Below are 12370 nucleotides of genomic sequence, written 5' to 3' on the forward strand. Positions count from 1 at the left end.
ATTGAATTTTAATTTATTGTGCTTATTTTCAGGTTCATACTTGTATTATAGGTTTCTACTAGAACACATTTACATGCTTTAATGTTCAAAAACTCTTTACTTTTCTCATACAAGCTTAGCTTTGATTGAGGGCGTGCCAAATTAGCCGCTAAGCAAAATGTGTTACTTAGTGACATCACCACGTAACGGAAAAAAGTGAGACTTCAAGGCGTTTCAGGCAGTTCAGGAGCAGTAACTCCCTTTGGTGTGGACTTTGGTCTTTGTAACTTTGCAGACCTTTTACATGCACAAAAAACTATACAACAAACTAAGGAAAGGGGGAAAAGCACAAAAGCATAATAGGTCCTCTTTAAAGTGTGTTGTGTAAGATATTCATGACAGTATAAAACCAAACGCTGGACAAAGCAGCTCTTTAAAATAAAAAAAACAATCTATTAAAAAGAATGCAAAAACACTCAAAATTGAATTAATTTTCTGAAAAATAATTTATTTCCAGAGTAAAATAAACGATATGTTGCCATACAAAAAGTGTAAGAAAAGGGACAATGTCAAAACTGTAAATGCAGAGAGATCAGTAGAGTAACAGGTCGTACAGTATGTGCCGAGTTGCGTTAAAGAGTTCTTCAAATACATGTCCAGGAATAAATTCAGTGTGTTTTTGTGTTGCTCACTTAATTTGACCTTGCACAAACAAACTGTAACATTTCTGTAACTTTTATCGCAGATATTACAGGCCTATTTTGTTTGCCCCCAATAATGCAACATATCACTTCCATCGCTATGAATTGTCCCAAATCTTCTGTGACATCAGACACACACACACATCTCCGATAATTAGATTATATATAATTTAAAATACAATCTAATAAAACATTCTGGGCCTAATGACACTAATATATTACTCCTTATCTCTTTGACTTGAATGTCCAAACACATAGAAATATTACTCTTGAGTTTCTTCTTTGCTCTTCCACTATAGGTGCAAAAGTCAAAAGAAAATATAATTAACATTCTTATTTGAATAATCCCTTATTAAGACGCGTTAGGCTGAATAAACTCTGCAGACGTAAAAACAAACATGGAAATGAAACAAACTGCTATGAAGAAAAAACAAACCTGCAGTCTGAAATCAAAACTAGTCATGAACAAACATGGATGTATCAGATATGAATTGCACATTTGCACCTATGAGACAAGACTTCACCGTCTAGTCTAAACAGTATCAAAAACAGTGCCTGTGATCCAGCAAGAGAACCAGAAACTGAACAGTGTATGATGACATGAAAACACTACCTTAAGTTATTAGACGGAACTTTCTGACATCTAATAGGCCACTATAATAACCCAGTCAAGGTGTTTCTGTTCTCTTTTTAAACCTTCCTGCATTGAAATAAAATGCATTAACCGATGAACTATTAGTTTGTAAACACTTGGCAACTTTTTAAATATGAATAACTGAAGAACCACCCAAACGTTTTTTATCTTTTTAGCATAAAAACCTCACTTCAGAGAGCGACAGACAGAACACACGGTGCACTGACTGAAAAGGAAACTGTCATTTTTCACACAGACCACTGGAATCATGACAGACCTAAAAACAATATGGCAACTAGTTGTGTAATAGCATCATGTCCAACTCTCTAATAATCAACTAGGACTGTAGTCTGTCTTCTACCACCGAGTCAACACAGGAATTCACCGGCAACACTGGACGACACCTCGCTGACACGTAAACGACTAAAATGGACCCCTTGAAAGTTTACGGAGGACGCGGAGCGCAGTCGGGAGCAACGTCACCTGTGACCTTAAATAGATTGCCTTTTATCAAAAAACGTTTCAAGAAAAGAAGAATAAAATATTCCTCTGAGAGAATAAGAATGTCCACATTGTCTTTTTTTTTTTTGCATAACAACCTATAAAACTGACTCCATATTCTCACAATACTCATGGTCCTCTAGGTTATATATAAACTTTGTCCTGTCCACTAGTTTGGGGCCTTCCGTGAGAGAGGGGTAGAAGTCCGTCGGCGTCATGTAGCCCTCGTGGCTTTTGATGTACTTCTTGTAGTTCCTGCGTAAGCAATACCACGTGGTGGCGTAGAGGAGGAAGGCGATGCCTTTGAGGACGATGGCGAGGCTCACGTACAGATGCCTGTAAGCCACGTTGTCGTACAGCAGGCAGGCGCCTCTATCGCCGCAGTCGGAGCTCCAGAACAGGCAGGTAGAGTCGATCCCAGCACCAAAGATCAGAGGAGGGGGGATGAAGCCTGGAAAACAGAAAACAAAAATTAATTTAAAAATAAGAAAAAATACTTTATGTGAATTTTGGGTCAATATCAAATCATTAGGCGGGCTTTCAAATTTTTTAGGGAGGATATTTTGGATCTCCTTTTTATCACTCCATAAATAAGAAAATACTCTCAACAGAAATAATAAAAAACAAACAATTTTCAATGCGTTTTTAGGAATAAAATGTTGTATAAATCAGGCTATGAATGATATATGAACAAACCCCTGGGTAAAAACCTTCAGAATATAGATAGGAATGATACTGGAAAGTTTGGTGGATGTAAGTGCTACTGAAGTGGAGATTTCTGGCTCAGAGTCTGAGAAAAAAACTCATTTTGAGAAAACTGACTTTAAAGATATGGATTGAACATTTTTTCGAGACACCACAGGTGAAGAGGGTAAAAAATGTTAACTAATAGATACCACACTGAAACTTCCCCAGCTCATTACTTACATTAAGACTATTATTTTTTGTATTACAAGTTTTCTGAAATGTTATGTTTGAATATGCAAATGAGGCTTTATCTAATGCTAACTTTTGGTGACTTTAGGAGAAATCTACAGACGTAAATAGACAAAGTGGTAAAATAAACACCTTAATGTGTATTTCGGATGTTTTCTTTCCACTAAGTTGAAAAAAGATATGTAATGTATGCAAAATAGCCCTAAATCTCAAAATTGACCAGTGTATGAAAAATAATATTTTTGCATGGGGTGTCTCCCCTTAAAAAAATATTTTGACATTTTGGGAAATACGTTTATTAGTTTTTGTGAACAGTTAGATGATACGATCAGTACCACTCTCATGTATGTGTAGTAAACATGAAGCTACAGTCAGCAGCCGGTTAACTTAGCTTAGCATAAAGACTGGAAACAGAGCCCGGCCCTGTCTGAAAGTAAATCTTCTGATCTAACTCTCGGGCACGACGGTACATTTTTCCTCTTACAAACACAAAAATAGTTTGGAAAAGAGGAGCCATAGATTCAAACAGTCTGTCCCAACACATATATTTAATGGATTTAGCATGAATATACAGTTATTATTCATGTTATATTTAACACAAATATTAAGTTTAATATTTGAGAAATACGTTCCTTCCCTAGACACTTCCCAAACACAGAGATAATTAAAAATAATATCACTTAATATCTCTTTTATGACCTGTAAAAAGTAGACCAGCGTACTAACTCCATTACTCCTCACACCTCTTGAATGTGCAGTTGTTTTTTCCAGTGTCGTCAACTCTAAAGCAGTACGGCTCATCCGATTTGTGTCTATGTGGAAATAAATAAAGCCAACAGGTCGATCGAAGCCTGTATCTAAGCGTGTGTCCCAGTGAGCTCTGTTAAACCTCCACACACTTTAACGGCTTCTGTGTCAAAGTGTGAGTATCGAGACAGAACCGTAGTATCTGGAATGAATGTGTTGTCTGATTGAAGTTCTTACCGAGGAGTCGCAGCAAAAGAAACAACACTCCAAGTGCGTACGATTTCAGCTCAGGGCTCACAGTCCTGCAAGGGAAGCAGATGGTGTAAATGAATGTTTTGATGTCCTTTGCAAGAACACACCAAACACACACACTTCATTTATATCAAACGTACCTGATCAGGATGATAACAGAGGGCGTCTGGGCCATGGCTCCGACCAGGCTGCAGGCACAGATCACACACAGGAAGATGAGGAAAGCCTCCTGGCAGCCCGGCGTCGGACATTTCCCCGGAGTTGCTGTGGCGTGTTCACTCACAGAAGACACACAACCGCATCCCGTCAGATTCTGTGAAGAGAAGAAGACGAGAGGCTTTATTCAAGAACCATTTGGAAAAACAAGTAAATCTAATTACAGGGAAAACATGTGATAACTTGTGATAATGCTGTTTTCACATTTAGAGGAAGGCCTGGTATCAATACAGTACACACTGCACACAAAATATAGAAGTAGTGCCACAACAGTAATAGGGATGAGGGAAATTCTCTCCGCATGTGATTTGAATATAAAAGTCACTAATCTGCAGTCGGCATCTGGTAACAACCACAGCACCACTTGATTCCCCAGCATGTGATAGCTGACGACAGGCCTGTGAAATACTGGGACAGTTTTTTTTACTTGAGCTTTAATATCAAAGTATATAGAACATTTTAAGTTTGCATCATCTGTAATTCATTTGGTGTTTTTTGTCCGTGGTACAATCAGAAGATTACCGTTCACTAGGGCTGGGACGATTCAACTATATTCAACAATACTTGGGTGCCGATTCGATATGTATTTTTGCGATTTTAAAGTATTGTGATTCGATTTTGCGATTTATTGCGTGTTATTTTTAACACTAGATCATGGGAAAAAGTTGAATCATACACTTCTAGGGACTTTTACTTTGGAAAATATCTTAATTTATACAGTAGGAATGTTTGATTTTCAGCATGTATGTAGTCAGAGATGTCCTTAAGTCAAATATATCACTCATTGTCAGGCATTGTTTATTACATTTTTCCAGCAATGACATTTCTCTCACAATAAGTGGTATTTTCTTTTTCATTTATAAGGGACATGTAATGTTTTATACTTCTGGTGAATACAATCCAATCAATCTTATTTCCATGTATGTATTTTGTATATACAGTTCCCTTTACACCTTATTTTGAAAACCTTAGCCAAGTCCGTCGATAGCTTTCCCCGTCAGCTCCGTTCTCATTAAACATCCATGGTCAGCTCCATCGGGGCCGTTTGAATGCATTTAACATAAATGTCAGTATATATATATACATCTACTGTTGTAGCATCGGCTGATTTGACCACAGAGTTAGCTGCATGCTGTCCATGATCTTTAGCCATGATGTCTAGCTCTGCTTTTCCCGGCAATGTGTGAAACCCAAAGTGTTTCCATACTTTACTGGATGTGTAGTGTTTACCACGCTGGATTTAAAATGTGAGGGTGCAAGTCGTATCCACGCAGACTCTCCGCCGTTTTCTACTTTTTTGATCCGGCTCACTGCGGCCGGGCTTGTTCGTTTTGGTATTTGAAACAGATATGACGTCACGTTTGTCAGACGATAACAATAAAAGCAGTAACTTCCTTTTACCTCTGCATAGACTCAAATGAAGCAATATTTTGATTCTGTCATTAAAAAATATATTTCAAAATCGTAAAAAAAGAAAAAGAAAACGCGATACATTGGTGTCAATCGATTTTTTTCTACTGTTCAGACTTCGGGTAAATACCTGAGAGATGTTTGACGAGGTCTGAGGGCCTCCTTTCCGGGTGCAGCCGGCCAAGCAGGCGGACAGGTAGGTGACACCATTGGAGCCGCACACGGGGCTGATGGTGGAGGTGAAGCAGTTGCACTGACTGATGCACTGAGCTGCTGGTTTCTCGCCCGGCCGCAGAGTCCTGAACACAGAGAGACACAGAGACAAACCTGAGAATCCTTTTCCGACAGTAAGTACCAACTATATCTGTACGGGGCACAAACAGAATCGAAGGAGCACTCTTTATCAGGGACACTGTGGTTCACTTTTAACATCTCCATGGGAACTGCACTGCACAGATAACCTGCCCCGGAGCAGGCTGGCTTCCGGCTACCAAATTGAAAAGTAGTAATGCCCTAAAGTCAGTATCTCTACAGGACCACCACACAGACAGAAATACTGCTTTCACATTGAAATGACAAGAAATAAAGGCAGCTATACGGCTGGGTAACAGACCTTCATGCTTTTTTTGGAAAAGTATGAAATAAATGGATCTATAAAAAACTCTGATTAATCACTTTTTCAGTGATCTAATCCAAAAGGAAAGGGGCACACTGGTCCCCCATGTACATAACACTTGCTTGTACTCAATATTAATTGAGTGATAGTGTATGCATGTGTGTGAAATGTGATTTTTTAAAGATATTTACTGTGTAAATAATCTATTAAATATGAATTGTACTTTCTTTTCTCCCTCGCTCCCACAGCTCAGGCCTACTAGGTTTGATATGGTGACTCTTGTGATTAGGGCTGCAAGCATACACTGTATATAAGACGTAGACGTAGTCACCGTGATGTCACTCATTGGTTTGTGGGCTGTCATTTTGAAGCCTCGAGTTTGGCATTTTGACCGTCGTCATATTGTCTTTTTTGCAACCAGAATTGACACAAGAGGGTGAAGTACAACCGAACGCTGAATAAGACATTTTTAAGCGACCCAAATGTTATAATTAACTTTCATGAACTGAAAAAATGCTGTGAAAGGGTTAAAGTTTTATGACGAAAACACGGACATTTACTAAATGAACATCATGCTGTATTGAAGAAGACTTGAAACTAGTGATTGAGACCATAAACTCAGGATTACAATGTTTACTGAGGTAATAAATCAAGTGAGAAGTAGGCTCATCTTCTCATAGACTTCTATACAATCAGACTTATTTTTGTAACCAGAGGAGTCGCCCCCTGCTGGCTATTAGGAAGAATACAAGTTCAAGGCACTTCAGCATTGGCTTCACTTCTCAGACCCTGAGGTTGCCCACTGGCTGCAACTAACAATTATTTTCATGATTGATAAATCTACCCAGTATTTTTCTTGATTAACTGATAAATGTCTTCAAATGTCTTTTTTTCATTTGACCAGCAGTCCAAAAATCCAAAGTTCAGAAAGTGGAACCCATGAATGTTTGCGTTACCGTTTTTTGGTATGGGCATCAGGTATTGTATCGCCACTACTATTGGAAAGATTTCACACAATTCCCACAAAAGCAGGCTACAATAAATAAACAGATAGTGACAAAGCAGTGTAATTAATCATGACTCATCGATATACAAGTGAATGAAATGTCCTGTTGCATAATAATTCAGCTCTGAAGCCCTTTCACAGGACCGGTGACTGATTCAGTGAAATCTGTTTGCATTTGTATTCAGTCCATGCAGCCCGGAGCAACGCGAGGCCACTTTCTGAATAGAAAATCTTTTTATGGACTCGTTGAGATGACACAAAGTTGTTTGAATAAAAAGTAATCCCACTGTGCCCCAATGACCGGCATCGAGAAGAATTTTTATTTACACATTTAGACCCTCTGCAGTTCACCTCCAATAAAGTCCTCTAACCTTGGCAGCAGTGTTACTTTTCACTGTATAATGTTGTTTACTGCTCATGTTTATTTATTACAATAACTGGGTCCATATGATAGGACACAAATCCACAATCTAGGGTATAAATACTCACTGAAATTACATTATCTATAGTTTATTGTCTATAATCTATAGTCTAGCTTTCTCTGCTGAATCTAGACTGAACTTCACTAACTTCCTCCTGATGAAAACGGTTTGATCTCACATACAAGACACTATCTGATCTGCTGAAGTCGCATGTGATTGGTTAGTTGTTACAAAAACAGCTTTGTCATGACTCTTAGCTAAACTGGAAAATCGTGGTTGAACGGAGTCCGTCATAAGACCAGTTTATCCAGGAAGTTAAACTTTTTTAAATCAGATAAATTTAAGTCAGCGTGACCAAGTTGCAGCCTTAAGCCAAGGAGTCACTTTAACTATCTACATCAGAATGATACTGATCTAACCCGGTGGTTCACAACTATTATTTTGGCTTGTAAATCCCTTAAAAAAAGAAATGTCTACTTGTACTCGTAGTTGTCACCAGTTTAATCTTTCCTTTTTTTCTTCTTTGTAATGGTCTGTGAATTAAAGTGTACATGTTCTGCATCGTTTGGATAATTGTGATCATAAATATCCTACAATTTATAACCAAAGTCATTTCAATTATTTCAAATACATACAGTAAGTTGAATGAAGAAGGAAGGTCAAACGCGCTTCAGCCGCCTCACAAGGAATAGTAGGCCTGTCCGGTGCTCACAGAGTAGGGCAATCTTATCACAGGAGAGACACCAGAGAACAGTTCCAAAGCATACTGGAGCACACGGATTTAAGGCAGTGAACTTTATTAAATACTAACATTTCGACGCCAAGTGCGTCTTCATCAGAGTCTGTCGAAAAGACTCTGATGACGACGCAGCTGCCGTCAAAACGTTAGTATTTAATAAAGTTTACTGCCTTAAATCCGTGTGCTCCAGTATGCTTTGGAACTGTTTTCTGAAGTCTCTCCACATACAGTAAGTTATCTGTCCAATCCAATTGATTCAGCGTTCTCTAAAACTTGAATGGAACTTCATCAGAATTGATCCAACGGGAGTTTAAATATGGTTTAAATAGACATTTTGGATTTTTGGAAATGTTTGAAAAGGATTAAGTATCCTCAATAACCCCCAAAGCCACTCCAATATTGTCCAAATCGGCTAAGCTGTTGCTGAAATACTGTCAATATACAGTATGTGATTGTGCTAATTAATGTTTTGCCCGGTCACCAGTTTAATCAAATTGTTTTCCTTGTTTGTTTTTCAAGTCCTGAATAAGTTAATAAGATAATTCAGTAGATTTCAAGCGAAAAAATGTGTAAAACTAAGTATAACTTTTAGAATAATATGTTTTTTCATCTCACAAATTGACTTGGTACTGCCTTAACCCTTATTCCACGTTAAGTACAAATGGCTGCCACATATCCTGCTTCTCTCTTACTCGTTGCCGTATGAGACCGTCACTCCCGCGACGGGGCCGGTGTCGCAGCCCAGGAACAGGAATGAGACGTAGCAGGCGGTGGAGATCAGGTTGACCAGCATGGCCATGCGGATGGCTCCCAGCGCCGACAGGTTCAGCTTCTTCACCAGCAGACCGCCCATGAAGATCCCCAGACACGCACAAGGAATGGCTGTCATACCTGAAAAATAAAGTTTACCCCAACCTGTTTATAATACTGGTAATCTGTATATCATGGTGTGTGTGTGTGTGTGTATACAGCATGTTTGCTCTGAACACCGACCTAACAGCTGGTTGGCTGAGGTGGTGGTGAGGTTGAACTGCTGCTCGAGGTATTTCCCCAGAAAGGCTGCGAAGCCAGCCACGACGGCGATCTCCATACAGGCCGCCAGGACGATGCAGGTGAACACTGGGTTGGACAGGAGGTGCTTGGTCACCTTCGGGATCACTGGACATACAGAAATAAAAAGGGATGATCATTAATATCCTGTAGCATGTCAGTTAGCGGGACAGAACGGATTCTCTTGTTGCCTTTATGTCTGATTTGGTACCTGCTCTGATCTCATTTGATTACATTTGTTTAGTAATCAAATAACACAATAATAATACAATATATAATAATATAATTACTTGGTAGATACTCATTGGATAAAATGCAGTTTGCATAATGACTACTTTTACTTTTATGCTTTAAGTAAATTTTGCTGATAGTACTTTTACCTTACCCTTTAAAAACAGACCGTTTCTATATTTAGAAATCTTTTGGATCAGTATGTTTCGTGTGTTTATTTAGTAAAATGTTATGAAAAAACATGTCAGAATTTCAATACTTTTATGACTTATTATAGTTTATTGACTGACATAAACATTAAGCTTAGGTTGTACAGATTTTAGGGATATGAAGCATATGAAGATACTCCAAGAAATGACATCACAACAAGCAGAAATACCAGTGTAGGCACTTTGCAGACCAGATTTAAAAGAGTTAAGTAACATTTCCTGCGGAGTACTTTACTTGTGATGGAGTATTTTTCATTGTGGTATTACTACTTTACTTAATCAAAAGGAGCTACGGTCTAAATTTGTTATCATTTTAGACCAATTTCAACAGTAGCAAACTCATAGTTTAACATTTTAGTGTGTGTCGAATATAGAAAAACATGCAAGTGTGTAATTTCACTGCAGTACTGCTGTACACTGGATGTTGCACACTCACCCCTGAGTTGCTGACAGCAGGTGGGGCTGTTGGCAGGCTCGTGGTTGCGTACAACCCCGTTGCTGGGCTTTGGAGTGTCATAGTCTGCACTCAGAGAGGGAGGAAGCATAACCTGCTCGCTGTCTGCCCCCTCCTCTTTCTCCTTGGTCGGCAGCGACTGAGGGAAACCAAACATGAAGAGAGCTGAGCAGAAGAGTAAAGCACCGCACAGGAGGAAGCCTGCCCACCAGGCCCCGATCCACCGCGGGTCGTCTGGTGTGATGCCCAGCTTCTCTGCGGAGAGAGGCACAGCGGAGGTCAATAAAGCACATACACACAGAGAGACACGGTGAAATAATGCAACACTGGAGAAATGTTACCGGTGTCGATGAAGATAGCATCCACGTAGAACTTAGTGCAGACGGAGCCGAGGATGAAGCCACAGGCGGGCCCGAACACCAGAGTAGAGAAGAGGATTCCTGCACAGAAACAAACAGCAGTTTACACTTGAGTTGTAACTCCTGTTAATTTTGAATTTTTTTTGCCACGTTGTTGGTGTACAATTATTATTTCATTAATAAATAACAATTCATTAAATTTATATGTATTTGTTTGTTACATTTTGTTTTACAAAGTTAGGAAAGCAATGTTTGAGTCAAGCCTGATGTTGTCTTACACATAAAAAAACTATCCCAGTCACTTCCACCCAGTGAGGGATACACTACATTAATTAAACAAAGGTATCGGATTGATTTTTTTCTTGATTAGTTGATTAGTTGTTTGGTTTATAAAATGCCAGAAAATGGTGAAACATTTCTATCAGTGTTTCCCAAATCCCAAGATGACGTCCTCAAATGTCAACAACTCAAACATATTCAGTTTACGGTCACAGATGAGTAAATAAACCAGAATATATTCACATTTAAGAAGCTGGAATCACAGAATTTTGACTTTTTTTTTCTTTAAAAGATTACTCAAACCTGTTAATCAATTATCAAAATAGTTGGCAACTAATTGATTAATCTTTGCAGTCCTAGTGTGTTTTATTGTCTTTATTGGTGAGTCAAAGAGACAAATTGCCTGCTCTGGTGGGACAATAAAGTTTTGATCTATTTTAAAAAACACAATAAAGCCCTGTGTGGCATGCAACAATGTCAGTGAATATGTGAATTACTTAAAAAACGTTTAAAAATCAACAAAAATATCAACATTTTATTGTGAATGTAGAGTAACGACAACATTTTAGAAATGTCTCCACATCAAGGAAGGCCTATCATCCTTTAGTTCATAAAATGTAAAAGAAATAATGAAAAATGGCATCTTGAATGTCTTGCCTTGTCCAGCCAACAATCCAAAACCCAATAAGATATTCATTTTAAAATGATATAAAAGACAGAAAAGATGCTAAAGATCTTCATATTTCAGAAGCTGGAACCAGAGAATATTTGTCATTTTAGGTTTCATTTCAGCTCTACTTCTGTGCCGTCCTTTCCAGGAGGTACAGTATGAAGCAAGACAGCAAACAGGGAAACATTTAGTCTGTCATGCGAGATCAAATCAGCCAGTTAAAACCACAAGGCAAGTGCAGCGGCGGTGGCGGTGGCAAGGCACACAGTGAGTGTTCTCGTTATGATCACATGGCTCAGCTTTCTAACCCTCGCAGGGTTAACCCGCCGAACAAACAGACACAAACACACACTGTGAGGAGGACGACACCTGACAACGGAAACCAGTTGTTTTGTCCAAATCTGCTCTAAGATGTGGAGCTTGATCCAAAGTCCTCATTAGAGCGCTGTCAGCGGGCCGAGAGTGTGCCGCTGTGACTCAGACTGCAGGCACATAATGAAGACTCAAAGCTCAATTTGGGAGAGTCCGTCTCCCTGACTGTATACAGTATGTCCTGTGATCTGTGGTATTATTAGACTGTATCCGGCACACGGAGACAAACCAGATGTACATCTAAGTTTGCCACTCACAAAAACGGAAATGGAAACTACGAATTAGCATCAATATAAAATGAAATCATCCCGTCTACTCCACTTCCTCCTCCGGCCCTGCAGCATTAGAAACATCCCCTATTACTGGCTGCATGTTGGCTCCGAACACTGCTGCTATCAGCACGGAGCCTCCAGTAAGATGCTGCTCGAATGCCAGGAGCAGCCACTTAATGAACAAGCGTGGAAACTGTGACTAAGCTCTCTCTGCTAGTGCTGAGAGTGAATGCACGGTCTGCTTCCCGCCTTGACCACCCACATGTAGGAAGGGAGTCAACACATTCACATAATTGTAGCCTCGTTCACACCATA

At 39.2% G+C, this 12370-nt stretch overlaps 1 protein-coding gene across 1 annotated transcript in view; it reads right to left on the reverse strand.

Annotated features, from left to right (window-relative positions):
• Positions 1 to 461: 461 nt before the first annotated feature.
• Positions 462 to 12370, reverse strand: part of slco3a1 (solute carrier organic anion transporter family, member 3A1) — a 43569-nt gene continuing 31660 nt past the window's right edge. Inside the window, exons 3-10 of the mRNA XM_037767463.1 lie at positions 10445 to 10543; positions 10086 to 10358; positions 9153 to 9317; positions 8852 to 9050; positions 5507 to 5675; positions 3891 to 4063; positions 3736 to 3800; positions 462 to 2266 (exon numbers count right to left, since the gene is read on the reverse strand). Coding sequence (XP_037623391.1) covers positions 1914 to 2266; positions 3736 to 3800; positions 3891 to 4063; positions 5507 to 5675; positions 8852 to 9050; positions 9153 to 9317; positions 10086 to 10358; positions 10445 to 10543 — 1496 coding nt within the window. The 3' untranslated portion in view covers positions 462 to 1913. The remainder of the gene's footprint in view (positions 2267 to 3735; positions 3801 to 3890; positions 4064 to 5506; positions 5676 to 8851; positions 9051 to 9152; positions 9318 to 10085; positions 10359 to 10444; positions 10544 to 12370) is intronic.

Source organism: Sebastes umbrosus, chromosome 4, assembly GCF_015220745.1.
Source record: "Sebastes umbrosus isolate fSebUmb1 chromosome 4, fSebUmb1.pri, whole genome shotgun sequence".
In the NCBI taxonomy this organism is placed as follows: domain Eukaryota; kingdom Metazoa; phylum Chordata; class Actinopteri; order Perciformes; family Sebastidae; genus Sebastes; species Sebastes umbrosus.